The sequence below is a fragment of the Vigna umbellata genome, chromosome 8 (genome assembly GCF_029865625.1).
Source record: "Vigna umbellata cultivar VRB3 chromosome 8, Vumbellata_1.0, whole genome shotgun sequence".
Classification (NCBI taxonomy): domain Eukaryota; kingdom Viridiplantae; phylum Streptophyta; class Magnoliopsida; order Fabales; family Fabaceae; genus Vigna; species Vigna umbellata.
The window spans coordinates 36,619,477-36,638,640 of NC_142172.1; the positions used below are offsets into that span (position 1 = coordinate 36,619,477).

A 19,164-nucleotide genomic window follows, 5' to 3' on the forward strand; every position below is an offset into this window, starting at 1 on the left:
TGATCTATTGAATAAAAGACATCGAGTGACACTGATACATTATAGGAACACTGTCATGTAGTATTATTACAGTCACAACATGACATTAACACGGATAAAAACTTCAAGAAATAAAAATAAAATAAATAAAAAATTATAAACTAAAACGTGATATTTACAAAGACATTAACGTCAATTCAATATCATTTATACAAATCTAACAAGAAATACTAAATTGAATCAATTTAGCAGGAAATAAGACTTGAATACTTATAAATATAAGAAGTAAAACAAATCAAAACAATAAATATTGAAAATAAAATAGTCATTAAAAAAATAAAATTGGATATGATTAAATACGGTAGTATTAGAAGATAGTCGTATTTAAACACAGTCTACACTGATTCACCTACTTAGAGTTATCATGATCCCTTGGAGTCACATTATACTTTCAAGAACAAAATATAAAATTGTAATAGTTTTTTTACTACAATAATAGTAGCAATAGGTGATGATGAATGTCAAAACTAGTTTTGGAAAAATAATTTTATAAAAGTTTTGTAAAAACATATTTAAATAGAAGGTTGAGCTCTATATTACTTAAAAATCATTAGACCTAACAAACCAACTTTTTAGTTAAAGACAAATAATACTTTTCAGAATTATTGAATTATTTTTATGGTACTAAAATCATATATTTATTGTTAAATAACTTTCAAATAAGTTATGGCGGAGGTTATGTTGGATTTTAAAAATAGAACTCATCACATAAAATTAAACTACTTTAATTCACTCATATCTCATATTTTGAATTAAATATACGATTTCTAAAATAAAGCTTTTATAAAGTGACCTATTAGTTGGTTAACTTATCTATATATTTTTCTTTGGAATAGACCTTTTAAGTGACAAATTTATCAATCTGATGTAATTTTATTTGAAAATTATCGAGAAAAAAAACATTATTTTAAAAAATATTAAATATGTTTTAAAATTTTGAACTTTGATATGAAATTAAATTCGATTTTATCTTTGATATATTTTAATTTTAAAATTTTAAAAATAAATAATATAATCATCTAAAATTTAAATTTTTATATCTAAAGTTTTGAAAACTAAAATATATTAATTTTAATTTAATATTAAAATTTAGAAATTAAAAATATATTTAATTTTTAAAAACTTTTATGTAAATAAGCAAGTGGTGCCTATAGAGAAAATCATATGAACCAAACACCACCTTAATAAATATTTATTTTATTTTATGTGCAAATAGATACAACTTAAATTTTAATAAACTGAAATTAAACTATGAAAAGCACAACCTCAATTTATAATATTTTTCTTCATCGAAATCACGAGTGAGTTAAGTTATTTTCATATTGTATTGAAGTAGTACACCGCCAACCCGACTTTGACATTAACGAAATTCGTCCTTCTGAGTCAGCTGCATGAGTACTATTATTTTCTTGAGCAGAGGTAATTTGACACTAACAAAACGACAAAATTAATTCATTTAATGTGGTTTAATAATAATATTTTTTTTAATATAAAATCATAATATATATTATTATATTATTAAAAATAGTGTCAAATGAACGTTTTTTTAATCCGTGTTAAACTAACTTTTTCCTATTTTCTTCTTGTTCAAACTACAATCCCTAGAGTTTAGCAACATGCTTACAATCCTTATCGATCTCCGTTCCAACTCATATTATTGGACAATGTAAATCTACCTTTATTCAATGAAAATCAAGTACCATACACACACAAAAAAAAAAGTCATTATTTAGTTTCAACCCATTGAAGGGCGAACAAAGTAGCTATAGGACAATTCATATGAAGTAAACAAGGAAAATTACATTGAAACTCCATGTTTAAGCAAAGCAGACTTTGAAAGATAATCTTTGACCTATGGTGAAATCAGACATTGCAACTGTTTGCACTACCATGACAACACCTATACTGAATTGATGTCACTTCCATGACTCTTCCACATGAGGTATTTGGGCAAGTTATGGTGGCTAGAACACTCGAAGTATGATCATATGGGCGACTAGCATATCTCTCTTTCACCACATCATAATGTTCTTTGAAGGCTACATCAAAGGTTTCTTTCTCGAGCACTGTGTTTTTCCATTTCTCAAATTCAAGCACAGTTTGATACATAGGCTCACCATGACCCAGTAGCTTTAAGTTACGCCCCCTGCTAAGAACAACCCATCCCAGTGGATCTTGTTTAAGGCAAAGCAAGGTCCTCACAATTTCCTGAATTTCACAGTCCACTCTTCCCTTGCACTCCTTGTTCTTCTTCTTCCCATCAAGACCGATCCAAAATGAGGGTACATGGTCAGGGTTATGCTCCCCCAGCTCATACCTCTCTATGTTAACGTCCACATTATTAATCTCATGCTTCTCAATTTTTCCAATTGCGTTCTTCATGTTTTGGATCCAATTACTGTCGTTACCTCCATAGATGAAGACGCAACTTGTATTATCCCTTCCCAACAGCTGGTAATTCACGTGGTAAACATATTAAGTACAGTAACAAATTAGTTAAATGCAAACCATTTGATTCATGGATATAGCTGTATGTTCGAATTAATGATTCTTGTAAGAAAAAATTTCCATATGTTACATGCAATTGTATATTTGCGCTTACCTTTGCCTTGTCATCTGTTTTCTCCAATAAATTCCAAAACCATTTCCATTTTTTGTTGAGATCATCAACATCAATTTGCCTAAAAGGAAACGCTTCGGTCTCCCATTCAAAAATAATCTGCAATGCATTCTCATTTATTATCTGACCTTGGGGGTTGATCACTGTCACTACAGGCTTGCCATCGTATTTAAGTTTCTGCACTATTATCTCGTATCCTGGTAACTTTTCAAAGTACTCCAACACGTGCCATTTCATGCTTTTCTTCAAATTATAAAACTTCTCCCTCCTAGTGTTATCGGTGTTCCAATCATCCACAATGGGGATCCATAAGATCCTGAAATCACCTTTCTTGAAACCTTTTATTTCTTCTCCCGCGTGCTCTTGCAATCTCTTGTATATGGAACTCAGAAGCAAAATCTCATCTCCAATGCTGTCGAGGCCCGAAATGAACAGCATTACGTATTTCTGCTTGAACACTTCAATACCCTGTTTTGTAAATTACACAAGACATGAAAAGGACATCATAATTTACATTCAATGTATTCAAGGGGATTTTGATGTATAAGTTTATTTTGAATGAAATTTCTCTTTTTTGAGAACTTTTTAAATTGAAGACTAATTTTCAAATATCTAAAATAAATTAAAGGGAAAGCTTGTCACGGAATTTATAAAAATAGTAATTGTTACTGTAAGTTAAGTCTAATGCAAGTGTCTGGTTTAACACAAACATTTTTAATTTGGACGCCGTCTTCAAATATTTTGGGTATGGAAGTTTCGCTGTCAGACGCAGGAATAATCAGAATGTCCAACAGATCCACAACATCTTTAATTTTAGGATATCTAATATCGATACGGATTTTGTAATCTTGTATCCTCCCTGCAACAAATTAATGAAGAAATGTCCTATTAGTATTTGAGGTAAAAATTCCAAAGGATTGGATGAACAGAAAGCCTTTAAACACATGTATACCTATTTCCCATCTGCCATTTTCCATATGGGTCTTCAACTTGATCACAATCTTATTAAGCCTGTCTTTGAAGTTTGATAATTTATGTTCCCTGAAACCAAAAAAGTTAAGTAAAAGTCCATTTATATTCTGCAACAGTTACCCTTGTCTTGTTAAAGTGAAACAAGGCGAGATTCTTTAAATAAATTTTAAAGTTCTGTAATACTGATAATATAATTTAAAAAAAAAAACATTTTATCAGAGTCACATTTTTACTACATTCACTTTTATTTCCAGATTATGTAAATTAGTTTGCAAGGAAAAGGACTTACGATATACCGACGAGGTTGCCAACGGAAGCAACAATGGAAGCAATTGTCCAGTAGACAGCAAGAGGGATCTCTTGCATGGCAGCTAACAATGAAGGCACTGCCTCTGTGTCGTAATCCATAGCAGACCATTTTTCCCACAGATTGATGTAATTTAACACTTCCCCTAAAACTGTGACCAGATCAGTCATGTCTGCAGGGACCTTTCTGCTAATTTGGACTTGGTTAAGCTGCTTCAAAGAGTTCCCGAATTGATCTGCTACTTGAACCCGATCAAGCCGCCAAAATTCCCCATATTCTAAAGAGAATGCAGCTAGAGCTATCACCGCCTTCGCACCCCACGAGAATCCACTCAGCTGCTGAAGAATCTTGAATGTTGTCTGGTGTGCACATTCTGGACTTCCACGTGTGGTTATCATCTATTGCTCGTTGATAGCCGTTACCATAATCAATTATCAGCACCACAAAAAAAAATCAAAAACCCCATAAAGTAAACTCATAATATGATATGCTAATAACCTGACAAGAAAGCCGCTTCAGAGTAGGGAAGTCCGGTTTGAAACTTGTGGCAGAAACCTGTGACATATCACCACCCAGTTAAACATTTACATGTGTCATTTGTTTAGACATAACGATGTCATATGCATGCTAAGGTTAAGGTGTAACAACGACGAACGAATTTTAGATAAATTTGTAAACGGTAATTACAGTAGTTGCTGAAACTTGAGCTGAGGCGGAGTTGAGAATGTTGGACACAAGGTTGAAAAGGACATCCCCGTCGTACTCTTTGTCGTCATTGACGTGAGTGAGATAAACCTTGTAGCGGATCTGAGAGTCTTGGAGCTCAAAAGGGTTGGGGAGTTGGTCTTTCTGCTGTGAAGTGGTGACACTTGCAGATGGGTTGAGCAATGCCAAAGCCATGGTGATTACTGATTTGTATCTTCTGAGGAAGTCTGTGTTTGAGAGCAGAGAAAACCTTGTCTTGTGATGAAGATGCTATTGCTCCCATATTTATATACGCAGTTTAGCGGTGAAAAACAAAACACCATGTTGCTTCTGAAGTGGACAATGATATGAGCGTGAAACATGTGGAATGCTGGGAATTTTGTGATATACCCTCAAGTAATTAGGATTATTTAGGAATTTGAGTCAAATTACGCGGGGTATAATTACTCTTTTACATGAATTATTATTATTTAGAAAAACTCAAATATATTTACAGAAAGAAAAGATATATATATATATATATTAAATAGGTTTCTTAAAGTAATAAATGTGCGCATAACTTTACTCTTCAAGCTCTGCTTTTTGTTTGTATCTTTCAATGTTTTTTTTTTTGTTAGAGTGTGAATTTGAAGGTGAAGGGACTTTCGCTTTAACACTTTCATTTATTTTATTATAATTTATTTTGAAATTTTAGGTAGTTTAGGTAAAGCTTAATCTGATTTAAAACTTAATAATGGAGCTGTTAATAGTGGATTATAAAAGGTATACATAATTTTTTTATTAGCTTTTATTAGTAATTTCATGATTGAATTAGTAATTTGATCTCTATTTAAATTTATAATTGACTTATATTTTTTTATAATGTTTTTATTCAAATAAATCGTTATTTTTTAAATATTCTATTAAATATGTTAATAAAGTGTTTTAGGTATCAAAATTTGAAATATCTTTTATCTTTTGAATATTTTTTTGTTGTTGTTCTCCCTTCACTTTCATAGTCTTTCACCATCATTTTTCTCTTTCTTTCTATATTTTCCATCATCTACCTTCCATTTCTCTTTCTCCCTTTTTTTCTTTAATATATCCTTCTCCTCTTTATCCATTCTCCTTCTCTTAGGTTTTTATGATTTATATAGATTGTTGTTTAAATTTTGGATGAAATTGAATGTGTTGGGTGATTATTACCTATTTGAAATTTGAAGTTATGTGAGAGATGCGTACCAGGCTATCTGTCAGTCACTTGTCAAGGCTTCACCTGATCATGGAGGGCGTACTCAACTGAGCCCGGTCACCGGACCTGAACCATGGGCTCTGATACCATTTGTAGGGAGGTTCAACACACAAACATACACATAGATATCTCCACAGTGATAAGATATTGTCCGCTTTGGGCAAGCCCTCACGGATTTGCTTTTGGTACCACTCCAAAAGACCTCTTATCAATGGAGGTATATTATGTGTATATAAACTCATGTTCATCTCTTATTTTATCCTATGTAAAACTTTGTTTATATCCAACACGTATGAGATTTGAGAAGGATTTTGGTGTATGTAAGATGATGGAATGAGATATGGTGATTGAATGAGACATGGTGATGATTTCTATTAAATTATGGTATTCCACCTATAATTAGATGGAACATATTCTCAAAATTTGATCAAATATACTTACATCCTTCTTGAAAAATAGTGATAACTTAAATTCTCATTACTGCAACCGTACTCCTTTTGAAATTTCTAATCAATTTATGAATTTCAAATCTGTTTCTGGTACTTTTAATATATTCCGTTTTTTTTATATATAAAAAATCCAACTTATTATCTAGTATATATATATATATATATATATATATATATATATATATATATATATATATATATCTGATAGTTTCATTCAATTTTAACATTTGCTAAGTAAATGAGAATATGCTCTAAAAAAGAGAGTAAAAGGGGGTATTGATCGATTCAGTAATTAATACACTTAACCAAAATTTAATAAAATTTCTTTATAGGTAGAATGGTAATAACATAAATTGTATTTATAAATTATATCTGTAGGAAGTATGAATGAATAAATAAGTTTGCTAACAACCTCAAACTTTGGTACAATTGCTTCTTCTTTTTTCTTGATTAAGCTCAGGCTTGCTTTGGCATTATATAAATTCATTGATTCTCTAATGTCTCAAAATATAAGAAAGGTTAAAAAGGAAATTAATTCGTTATAAGGAAGCTTCTCTCTTTTTCTTTAGTAAGAACCCTTTTCTTTAGCAATTGAAGTATTCTATAACAAGTGGGTGTGTTTTCTCTTTTGTATTATCCGTGTTCTTCAAGTTTGTTTGCATAATTTTCCAATTATATAAATATATTTGTGTGCAATTGAGGTGAGACACTTTGTTTCATCATATAAATGCTACAGTCGTATCAAAAATTAAAAAGGAATTTGGAATTTATTGATGTTTCTTCCGACTGAAGAAGTCTTACAGCCACAACATTCTATTGGATCAAACTACAAAGGATTAAGGGGTTAATCATATGATGATGGATTCTCTTCATTCTCATTAACGATAATATTTTCTTAAAGTGTCAGACTATAATTACAAAACAAAAGCTCAAAATAAAAAATTAAAGTAATGCATAATGATGTAAAATAGCTTTACATCTAACCATCTAACATCTTTATTAGGAGTAACTTACATTAATTACAAATAACAAAAGTATTATTTTTTGTTTAGAACTAACCCTAAGATTATTAGTCTTAGATAGACTTTATATAGAAAATAAGTTGTTTAAAATTCGAAAAATATCTTTAAATTCAAGTTATTGAGCAATTAATGTTAATCTATATTACCGTTTACCAAATAAAAAATGTTAATTTAAAAAAAAAACTATATCCATTATTTTTAAAATTTAAAACTAAAATATATTAAAATTGAAAATAAAAATAAATTTCACTTTGAAATTTAAAAACTAAAAACATATTTAATTCTATTTTTGTTTATAAATAATTTTTACAAACAATTTTGTCTTGTTTATAAATATTTATATTAAGAAATATTTGTACTAATAAATATTTATACTAACTAAAACAAAAACTATTAAAAAATATTAAGTAAAAATAATAAATTTCCATATATATATATATATATATATGTGTGTGTGTGTGTAAAAAAAGGATGTAAAAGAAAAATAATAAATAATATAAACAATTTTCATATGAAAATATTTACACATTTGTCACTATTGCTGATTATGATTTTTTTTTCAGTTTTTTTAATTAAAAAAATAGAATAAATCTAGCATATATTTATTTTATCACGGATTTTCGTCATTTCACAAATAAATGATGGATCATAATAATATGGATTCAATTAAGTTTACTAAGTCGAATTTTCTTTTCACGAAACGTAGTAATTAAAAAAGTCAATAGATATATGTTGTATTAATAATATAGTTAAAAAAAATACTAATTATAGTGAGGAGTTGAAATGACAGATACAAACTTTTTTTCTATTTCTATTTTCATGAGAATCTAGTTGGTAGAAGGTGATACACAGTTTCCACTCAATTAAAATTTAGTTTCAAGTTTTTCTTACTTCAAATCATTTTTAAATTTCGTGTATTTTCAATATTTTTTATTATCTTAGAATTATTATTATTGCCTCATAAACAAACGACTATCGGATAAAATAACGTATTATTAAACTAAAAAAATATTCAAATTATTTTAAAATATCCCGCGTGATTTTGAAATTGATTCTTAACTTTTGAATGGTTGAATTTTGAGATTTGTTACGAATACAAACCGTATTGTATTTTTTGTTGTTTAATTATTGGTTTGTTTTAGGTGTTATATACATGTTTTGTTTGATAATTAAAATTGTTGCCTTAATAGCAAAAACATGTTGTATTAGAGGTATAAAACTTGTTTGTATAGATAAAAAAGAAAAAAAAATGGAGTTAAAACTATTGTATGAATTTATTGATTTTCTAAAATTATTAGTTTTGTCGCTTAAGAAACATTTTTTTACTAAAATATAATACTCCCAAATTAAGTGAAAAAGATTTCGCATGAATTTGTTCCTTCAATAAAAGTATCACTTAAACATAGAGATGACACTTAAATGATGTACAATGCGATAACTTTATCAACCAAATTATGTGAGTTATTCTTTAAACAATATATTTACTATTCAACTTTCATTCATATTTGTCTAAAATTTATTATTTAAAATTAATTTATTCCATGACAGGTTAATTTAAGTTGAATATTTTATGATATCGATATGCAACATGTGATGAATGAATATTGGATGATAATGAAAGATGTTTTGATGTTCTTGGTATTATTAAACTAAATATGATATATTATGTAGGTAGTATTGAGGGAAGTACTAGTGAGTTGATAACATATAATACAATATGAATGTTATTAAGAGATTTGATTAAATTTTGAGTTTTATTAAGACAGTAAGTTATATAGGCAAAGATATTATTTAGTGAGAATTTATTAAAATTTATAACTTGAACATTAGTTAATACTCAATAAGATATATAAAGGTTTATTTTATCATATAAGATTATTATATATATATATATATCATTATTTTATTAACTCGTGTATGTAGGTATTGTTAAAAGTTTTAAAAATAAAAAATTGTTAAAAATTCATTTTCCACGTATATAAATGAAAATAGAAAGCCACATCTAAGTTCATATTTGTGATAAATGTTTGTCTCTAAATTCAAGTTTAATATCAATCTTTTACGACCAATCCATCATTATATATAATATTAACGGAATGAATAATATTTTTGTACTTGTGAATATGCATATATTAACATTATTTTTCTTATATGCTTAATTGGATAATTTGTTCATTCTTATATTATGTTGGTGTCATATTATTCTATTATAATCTTATGTTAACATCAGAAATACATACGTTAATAAAACCAAGTATCTAAACATATGTATACTTTTTTTTATGTCATATTTATTTTATTGCATAACGCAATGTAAATATATGAAATAAGTAACCAAGACGATAATATATATTTCGTATGTTTAATGAAACTTAAAATGGACGTTAGAGATTGTGCTTTGGGTGTAATTCGAACCCATCAATAAAAAAACTAGTAGAAATTAAGTATTGATGCTACAAAGTGATAAGAAACAAAATAAATAGAAATGTAAATGTGGATTAAAAAAAAACGTAATTTATAACTTCATTGAAAAAAGAAATTCGACTACAGAGGGACAGAGAAAAGAGAGTCTTATTCTAGCTTTGTCTACCCATTGAAGGGGTAAACCAGGTTGGGGTATAGTATAGTATATCACACGATGCATAGTAAGCAAAGAAAAATGGGAGCAGAACTTGGAAGTTGAAGAAAGAAGAAAAACGAAACTGAGGCAGTTGTAGTTAACAATTCAAAGCATCATCACGATGGCAGCACTTGTAGTTAACAGAAGAGACCTCCATGACACGGCCACAGGTGGGGTTGGGGCATGTGATGGTAGCTATGACACTTGAAGTTGAAGTGTAGTCCTCGCATGGTTGAATGGCAGATATCTCTTTTTCCTTGGCGTCGTAGTACTCCTTGAAGGCAATGTCAAATCCTTCTCTCTCAAACACTTTACCTTTCCAGTTTTGAAACTCCGCCACGGTCTGGTATACAGCCTGCCCATGGCAAAGGTGCTTAATGTTATGCCCTTTGCTCAGAATGGCCCATCCCTGTGGGTCTCGTTTCAGGCAGAATAAGCACTTCACAATTTTTTGAATCTCGCAGTCCACAGCCTCTTGGTGTTTCTTGTTCTGCTTCTTCCTTTCCACACCGATCCAGAAACTCGGAACACTGTTGTTCGGTTCACTCTTCCCCTTCCCCAGTTGATAGTACTCTATTATGATATCCGCACGCTGGATACTCTCGTTCATTTTTATCCTAGATAGTTCGTGTGTGAAGTTTTGGATCCATGCACTGTTGCTACCTCCATAGATAAAGATGTATCTGTTCTCCTTCACCTGATTCACATCGTAAGTTAAATAAGCAATGCTTCTTTAATCCCATTTTACTGACATAAATTGAAAAATGTAGGGTACCTGCAGTCCTGGTGTTGCTTTTAAGATTAAATCCCAAAGCCACTTCCATTTTAGAGTGAGTTCTTCACCATCAATTTTCCTGAAAGGGAAGGCTTCTATCCCCCATTCAAAGATCACTTCCAGGGCGTTTTCATTCATTATGGTACCTCTGGGGCTCAACAACGGGGCAATTGGCTGAATATCAAAATTCAACCTTTCTCTATCCTTTATTATCTTCAACCCTGGTAACTCGTACAAGTATTCCACCACGTAAAATTTGATGCCACTCTTCAAAGCTTTGAAATGTTCCCTACTGCCCTCGTTCCACTCCACCACAATGGGGATCCACAAAATCTTAAATTCCTCTTTCTTAAAACCTTTTGCTTCTTTTGGATCCTCTTGCAGTCTGTCGTACATTGAATTCAAAAGCGAAATCTCATCTTCAACGCTGTCCAGACCCGAGATGAAGAGCAACACGTGTTTCTGCCTGAACACTTCAATGCCCTGTTTGTGGCATAAAAAAAATAAAAAACACAACATGATCACTCAACTCGGTCTCTCTCCATCCATAATTAGGTTGCAACAATACCCAGTTAATACTTTAATTGCAACAAAAGTAACGAACTAACCTTTGTAACTAGGTTGCTCCCTTGAAATATCTTGGGATTCTCGGACCCCTTTTTTTGAGGGTAGATCAGAGCCTTCAAAAAGTCTACAATATCTTTAGGCCTGTCATAGATGTTCCTGATGATAACGTAATCTCGTACATTGCCTGAACAAATAAAGACAAACTCTTATTATACCACTATGACAACCTTAAACAGTCTCCAAACTCCAAAGGATTTAAAGAACAGGAAACAAATAATTTATCAACCTATTTGCACACTGCAATTTCCAAGATGCGTTGTCAATTTCTCAACAGCAACGGAAAGCCTGAATTTGTATTCTGATAACTTATAGCTCCTGACCAAGACAAACAACGTAAGTTATACAATAAGATCAATGTTTTTCAGTTCGAGTCCTGAGTTAAAAACTTGGATATGAGTTGAATAGATGAAAACTTACGATACACCGACAAGGTTGCCAGTGGAAGCAACAGTGGCAGCAATTGTCCAGTATACAACAACAAGGATGGCTTGAAAGGCTTCTGTCAAGTCAGGCACGTCCTCTGGATCATAACCATCAGCAGCATACCTTGCCCACTCTTTGATTTGCTGAAACGCTGTCACTATGTACGTGACAAGTTCGGCAACAGCAGACACATTCCTGCTCTGAACTTGATTCAGCTGCCTCAACGAGTTTCCAAGCACATCGTTTGTTTGAAACTGAGAAAGGTGCACGAAACTCCCGTACTCCAAAGACAGAGCAGCTATTGCTATCAACGCTTTCGCATCCCAGGAATAGCATTTCAGATGTTGAAGTATCCACATTGTTGTCTGGTGTACGCAGTGCGCAGCAGCACGTGTGGATATCATCTGTGTCACCGCTTGTATGTAAGTGTCAAATTAAATACTAACCACGCCTATTAGATTTAGATGATCTACCATAACATGTGCATAAAAATTAACCTGGCAAGAAATCAGCTTCAGTGTAACGAATTCCGGTTTGGAACTGCTTGTGGAAATCAGAGATTGGCTCTGTAAAACAATTAAAAAGTTGAAAGTTAGCCACTCCATATAGCTTTTCTATATTACTATTTTGTAACAACTACCTACGGTGCATTATGTTCTAAAAAAATATAAGGGACATTAAATTAAAACATTTGTAATAATTAATCAACGATGCTATTTGTATTATTGAAAAACAGAATATGATGAAGATTAGAAATAAAAAATAGTGGACAAAATGGATGGGAATTACCCGAAGGACAATGTTGGAGACAAGGCTGTAAAGTTTATCTGTGTCGCAAATTTCATCGTCATTGAGGTGGGCTAGATAAACAATGTCGAGGATCTGATCGTCAGTAAGATCAAATGGATTGGGCAAAGAGGCACGATGTTGGATGGAAGCTGTACCACTTTGAGGAATCAAAGCGGTAGTTGAAGTTCCATTAGACAATGCCATGGTGATTCAACGTGGAAGTAGTATCCTCTTGTGTCGGTTTGTATTATGCTTTGCTCTGGCTTTGGTGGTGATGAGATGCTGAACTTATATATAGGGTGGAGTGCGTGTGAGTTTAAACTTGGCACAGTTACTTCCTTAAGCACAGAGATATCTCAACTCAAGAAAAGAAAAGGGACAGAAAAAGAGACAGAGACAGAATAATATGCAAAGTAGCTTCTGATACGGTGGTTTCTAAACGTGAAGCATGCTGCAGCAATGTGGAGTTCACAACATGCCCCTGCAGCTTTCTGAATCTATCTCAATTAACTGTGACGTCACAAGACTAAGGATATAATTGGGATTTTGTAGAAACTGCAGGGAATTTATTTATTTTTCTTGTGTCTCAAGTTAATACAGCCAAACTTTTGCTTTTGAGAAAGATACACGATGATATGCCAACAAAAAAGTGCTATATATTTCCAGCTATGATAAAATGTTATGTCCATTTTATATTGTTGCTTATTTCCGATAAAAGATATATTCAAGAAGTATAAGGTCATATGAAATTCTTATTAGTTCACATGTGATTTTTACGGGTAACATTTTTTTTTTATTTACACTCATAATTTTGAAAATTTTTTATAACAGTTTTTATAGCAAACTGTAGATTACAACTTTATTATTTCGCTATATGTTTTTTTTTTGTGATAGTTATTATCATCCTCATAAACAAAAATGGTAAAAAAAACATTGATACAAAGTTATGTTTTTTTTTTTACAGGAATCAACATATAACTATTAGAAAAATATAAATTGGAATATAAAATATTAGGTTGGATAGGAAAAATTAAAAATATAGTTAAAAAAGTAAATATATTTTAAAGCATTTTTACAATTATTTTATCTGAAGTATAACTTTATTTCTATAACATCACTTATTGGTGTAAAACTTGGTATTATACATCTTCAAAATGAAACTCCAAATAAAATAAATTAATTATATTATGAAATACTAAAATAACTGTATTTATTATAATCAAATGTATCATATTTAAATTCGTTAATGTGAAATAATAATGAAAATGTTAGTTATTAAGTGGAATCTATATCCTCTTTTGATTCTTAACAACAAAATATCATAGATTTTAAAGAATAATAACATGGTCACAAAGTCTAATATAATAATATGATGCGTTTCAAAGAAAAACATTGTTAAAAGCCTAATAAATAATTGGGTTCGTTAAACATGTTGAATTAGTAAGGGGTCGTTAAAAAAATCCTTTTTAATTATAAGTTTATATATTAATTTCTTATTGTGAATTTTTATTGGATGTTATATTGTTAGTTAGTTCAAACTCCTATTGATCTAACAAGGAATCGAGTATGGGGTCAATATGCTAATTATTAATATATCATTTAGAATCTTAGCCCAAAAAATGACAAACTACTTGTAGTAACTAAAATAATAGCATAAATTGATACGAAAGTACAGAAAAAACTACTCCAAGTCCATAAAATGTATTGAGCTCCTTTTAGCTAGAATATATCTAAAACTTTGACAAGTTTAAACATTGAAGATTAAATTTACCTACAGAAAGCTATGTACCATGCACTTTTGGATCAATTCGTTACCAAGAAGACAGTAGTATTAGTAGCAAGCATGGAAGGGGTAAAAAAGTAAAGGTACCAATGGTCCCATACAGAATAGAACATAGACAAAGACAATGCTTTGCCAAAAACAATAATGGTTACAGACATGAGAGTTGGAAATAAAAGCTTAAACGTTACATGCAAGATTTATCTTTGTTCTCTTTCTCGTAACCTTTGTTTCTCTTTGTTATAATTCAGTCAAACATTAATATTTCTATAACAAGTTTCTTCCTTATCGTTGTTTAGTGTCCTTTAAGTTTGTTTCTTGCTTTTCTACTTTGTTTCTTTCGTATATTCTGTGTAGTTGTTAATCTTTGTGAAAAATATACGTCACATTAAAAAAAAAAAAAATAGGGCTAACTTGCTATATTATAATGTCACAAAGTTAAAGAGTACTCAACGGCAAGAATTGTGAGAGATTCGTAGCCAATATGTGAAATCATAAATATCTTATTAAAGCATGTTGAAATCATTTTGTAAATGGATCTTGAGTTGCTTCTTGAAGAAAAAGTTATACCATGCTGTCGGTATCCTCTAATTTCATTTTCTTGATGTATTTAAGTTGTTAAGATGGAGTGTACTGTTTTTATTACTTTAGTATTTACAAAATATATAGAGAGAGAGAAAGAAAAAACTTTTTTTTTCTTTTAGTCATAGACTACCAATATATATCTATACACCCAACTAATTAAGGTAAAAAAAAAATCATTTCTACCAATATTCATCTAATGTTCATAATTACATTAATCAAATAATGTTTATAATTATTATATCATCACCAACTCTGTCTAGATGTACTCAGTCCTGATGATATAAAGACATGTTATGATGGTCTGATCAACTACATATCGATTAAAACAACTTCTATGACAAGTATTGACTACATTGATCATATTAACATCAAGATAAAATTATCATTAATATAATTGGTTAATTAATGATTAATCATAGTAACTAGTCATGTGGACGAGATCCATTGAGATAAAAAAAACATGTAAAATGTGTATAAACATCTTAAGGTAAATATGGGATGTATTCATTATTATAATATTTACTGCTATCACACACTTAACTACTTTGAATGTCAAAATATATTCTACATGCATACACTCCTTTTTGTCATGAGAAGACTAAACCTACAACATTTCGACTTTTATATATATAAAAACTTGTTTATTTTGTATTTCTTTTTTACAATATTTTATAAAAAAATTAACCATTTTATTTTATTTGGTATTTCTTTCTTAAAATTACTATCATCTAAACAATAAAAAATAAATAAACTTGTTTATTTTTTTAATTTCACCAATTTAAAAATTCTATTTTAATTTATTTTCACTTTATTTTTATCTTCTTTTATTTTTTTAATTGTATCTTTTATAGAGAAAATGCTAGATGGTCTTTGTAACTTTTCATTCCTCTCAAATATATTTTTTTAAAATTTAAATAATTAATTGAAAATTTTTAAAATTATTTTTTGAAATTTGTATCTATCTTATATTTTTAACATATTAATTTTTTTTACCATTTTAAATCATGTCAATAAATAATAAATAATATTTGGTTTAAGTTGAATTAAATTATAATAACTTTATTTTATACCAAAAGTGAGAACATCGCTATCAAATTATAAATTCATATGAACAAAATACAAACAAGTTATTAAATTAAAATAACTGAACCATGTTTTTGATATATATACATATATATATATATATATATATATATATATATATAACATGAATGTATTTTATTTAAGTTTTAGTTGTATCGATGGTTGGTGATAGTAGTTTGTAGATGGTGTATCAAGTATAAAGTTCGGCCTCTGACTGATTGTGGTAGCATTGGGTATAATAGGGGTGAGTTTAGCAATTGGGGTGCGAATAAAAATTTGAAATTTTCGTGTCTTTTAAAAAAAAAATCCTTTCATTCGTTCTTCTTCCATTCTCCTTCCATTCTCCTTCTTCCTCTCCTACTCCCAAACTTACAACACCTTTCTCTCTTGCAAGCTTACTAAGAGATAGTGTAGAGTATCAAAAGAGAGTTTTTGTCTTCGGTAAGTTCCTTCTTCTCCATTCTTTCTTAATTTTCTGTCTCGCCCTCCTCTACGGAGTCATGCATGGCTTGAGATTTGTTGGGTGTAGGAGTTTTTGAGTGTGAGGTTATTATGGGGTGCTTTATGGCTAGTATTTGAATCTTTTGAGGTAATTAAGAAGTTTAATGGCGTTTTGCTTCATCCTCTTAAATTTTTGCTATCTTCAAAATATAGGAAAAACCTAAGGTGTGGGAAATTAGGTTTGTTTTAAATTTGTTGAGAATGGTCAGGAATTTTAGAAGAGTTTTGGCATTTGTTGGGTCTTTTAATTTGAATAGGTGGGTGAAAAAACTTTAAGGGTTAAACCCTTTGATGACGAGGGCTTTTGGGTAGTCTTCTTCTTGAAAGTAATTGCTGTTAGAAGAAAGAAGAAGAAAAGATAAATGAACACTCAACTCTGTTGTCGTCTCAACTGTCAACTTTGCAGATATAAATTGTTGTAATTAGCTATAAAACAGAGACATGTGACAATTCAACTGTATTCTTGATAGTATGTGTTATATAGATAGTGTATTTTTTTAGTAAACCGTCATTTTGATCTTCGAAGTATTATTCTCTCTGATAAAATTGTCCTTAAAAATAATTAAGTAGTTATAGCAGTAGTAGAATCGTGCTCGGTATTTCTTTGATTATTGGAAAATCTCTTAGATTAGTCCCTGAACTTCACTGAATTACATCAAGGATGTGATTTGTGCACTAAGAGAGCTTCCAGCAACTGCATATGGTCATTATTTGGATCCCAGTTCACTGACTGTAGGAGCTTCTCGAGTCACTATACCCTCATTATTGAAACTGTAGTTGTGGTTACAAGTTAACTGCTTTGAGAATACATATTTAAGATAAAATGTGGGTATGCATCTTGCTGGATAAAATTTGTATTAAATTAAAATTACAAAATGTTGTGTCTAGCAACATATTATGAAGTAAGAATGTGTCTCTATTTGAGAAGTTGTAAACTGGGAAAGTTATATGTTTATCTATGATTCTTAGTGATTTCCTAGTACAGAGTGACTTTGGTGACATTAACACTAGTCTGGGAAGATTAAAATTTAGATACCCATCAACCTAATCATTAAAATGTACTGCTAACTTTGTTGAAGAATACTTGTGCCTTTGAAATTTGGATTAGGTACTGATATTTTTTTATTCGATGGCAGAAGAATTAGGAACAAATAAACAATGTTTCTCAAAGTTCAGCTGTCTTGGAATGTCATCATTGCTCCAGAAAATCTGCAACCACAAGGTCTGATGCTTCAGAGGGCAATCATCATCCGCCTGCTAGGTGACTTTGCTATGAAGAAAGCAACCAAAGATTTGGGATACTTTCTTGCTGTGACCACACTGGAGAAAATAGGGGAAGGAAAGGTCAGACAGCATGGGGATGTGCTCTTCCCTGTTGTTTTTAATGCCATTACCTTCAAGATTTTCAATGGAGAGATATTGGAGGGTGTTGTCCACAAGGTTCTAAAGCATGGAGTTTTCATGAGATGTGGTCCAATTGAGAATGTCTATCTCTCACATTTGAAGATGCCTGATTACGAATATGTTCCTGGTGAAAATGCTTGCTTCATGAATGACAAATTGTCAAAAATTGGAAAAGATGTCACACTTCGCTTTTCAGTGATAGGTACTAAGTGGATGGAAGCAGATAGGGACTTTCAAGCATTGGTCAGTTTGGAAGGAGATTATCTGGGACCAGTCTCCACTCTCGATATATAGCTACATTTTCTTTTAGGTTATGTCAGTAACGGTTGTTTTCTTGTTGAGAGCAAACTCATTTTGTCTGTGGGACTTACTCTTTTCACCTTCCTGACTGGTACAAATCATGGAACCTATTAACCAAATTAATGATGTGGAGATTAGTTTGTGAATATACTATAGCTTTTCTATATTGTTTGTTTGTTTCTGTTGCATGATATCCTTTTGATATAAAGCCATCAATTTTTATAGCTTTTATTCCTGGAACAAAAACTTTATTAGAATTGTTCTGCAATAGATGTTATGGAATAGAATAATATTATTTTTATGGATCTATTGACAAAGATGTTACAAATTTAAATTAAATAAATATTTGTAAAAAATAATAATATTTTGATGATAAAATTTAAAAACTAGTATTTTTCGTTAATGTAAAACTAAGTATAATTAGTATTTTTTATAATTAAACATATTAAACTCAATTAGTGAATAATAAGAAATTAGGTGAGGAAAAATGAAAATTCAATTTAATTTTCAGTCTATTTCATGCATTAAGGTTAAATAATAAAAAAAAGATACAAGACACATGTTAAAGAGAATAAAGAAAGTATGACCAAACATAAGAAACATGTTTATAATTTTAGATTTACAGGACAATTACTTATTTTCTTTTATTTGAATTTTAAATTTTAATTCTTTTTTTCTTTTCAAATTGAAAACTTTGACATTTAGGTAATGTTTGAATATATAAATTTGAGGGAATGAGAAAAAAGATTGTGATGGTTTAGATTAAGAAATCTAAAGAGATAGATATAGGGATTTGAATGAAAAGTTTATAAAAGTTTGTGGTGTATAATGTTATAAGAATGATAGATTAGAAAACATGGTTTAATAAATAAAATTATATTATTACTATTTTATCTTTTAAAGATAAATATAATATAAAATTAAATATAAAT

At 30.1% G+C, this 19,164-nt stretch overlaps 3 protein-coding genes across 4 annotated transcripts; 1 reads left to right on the forward strand and 2 right to left on the reverse strand.

Annotated features, from left to right (window-relative positions):
- Positions 1-1,749: 1,749 nt before the first annotated feature.
- On the reverse strand, positions 1,750-4,912 carry LOC124830914 (protein SIEVE ELEMENT OCCLUSION B-like). Its single transcript, XM_047304782.2, has 7 exons — positions 4,626-4,912; positions 4,437-4,493; positions 3,921-4,336; positions 3,612-3,700; positions 3,370-3,518; positions 2,642-3,127; positions 1,750-2,490 (listed from the first exon to the last, which is right to left on the reverse strand). Exons 1-7 carry the CDS (start codon positions 4,836-4,838, stop codon positions 1,903-1,905), a joined length of 1,998 nt encoding a protein of 665 aa, XP_047160738.1. The 5' UTR covers positions 4,839-4,912; the 3' UTR covers positions 1,750-1,902.
- A 4,931-nt stretch (positions 4,913-9,843) lies between these two features.
- Positions 9,844-12,857, reverse strand: LOC124830915 (protein SIEVE ELEMENT OCCLUSION B-like). The gene is made up of 7 exons (XM_047304783.2): positions 12,580-12,857; positions 12,288-12,356; positions 11,785-12,194; positions 11,594-11,682; positions 11,349-11,491; positions 10,741-11,223; positions 9,844-10,662 (listed from the first exon to the last, which is right to left on the reverse strand). The coding sequence occupies exons 1-7, from the start codon at positions 12,781-12,783 to the stop codon at positions 10,063-10,065; spliced, it is 1,998 nt and encodes a 665-aa protein (XP_047160739.1). The 5' UTR covers positions 12,784-12,857; the 3' UTR covers positions 9,844-10,062.
- Positions 12,858-16,330: 3,473 nt separating this feature from the next.
- Positions 16,331-18,396, forward strand: LOC124830916 (DNA-directed RNA polymerase V subunit 7-like). Of its 2 annotated transcripts, none has more exons than XM_047304784.2 (2): positions 16,331-16,468; positions 17,665-18,396. In XM_047304784.2, the coding sequence occupies exon 2, from the start codon at positions 17,687-17,689 to the stop codon at positions 18,224-18,226; it is 540 nt and encodes a 179-aa protein (XP_047160740.1). In that variant the 5' UTR covers positions 16,331-16,468; positions 17,665-17,686; the 3' UTR covers positions 18,227-18,396. The 2 variants fall into 2 exon arrangements, with proteins under 2 accessions (XP_047160740.1, XP_047160741.1); XM_047304785.2 differs by having other exon boundaries at positions 17,668-18,396.
- The last annotated feature ends 768 nt before the right edge of the window (positions 18,397-19,164 follow it).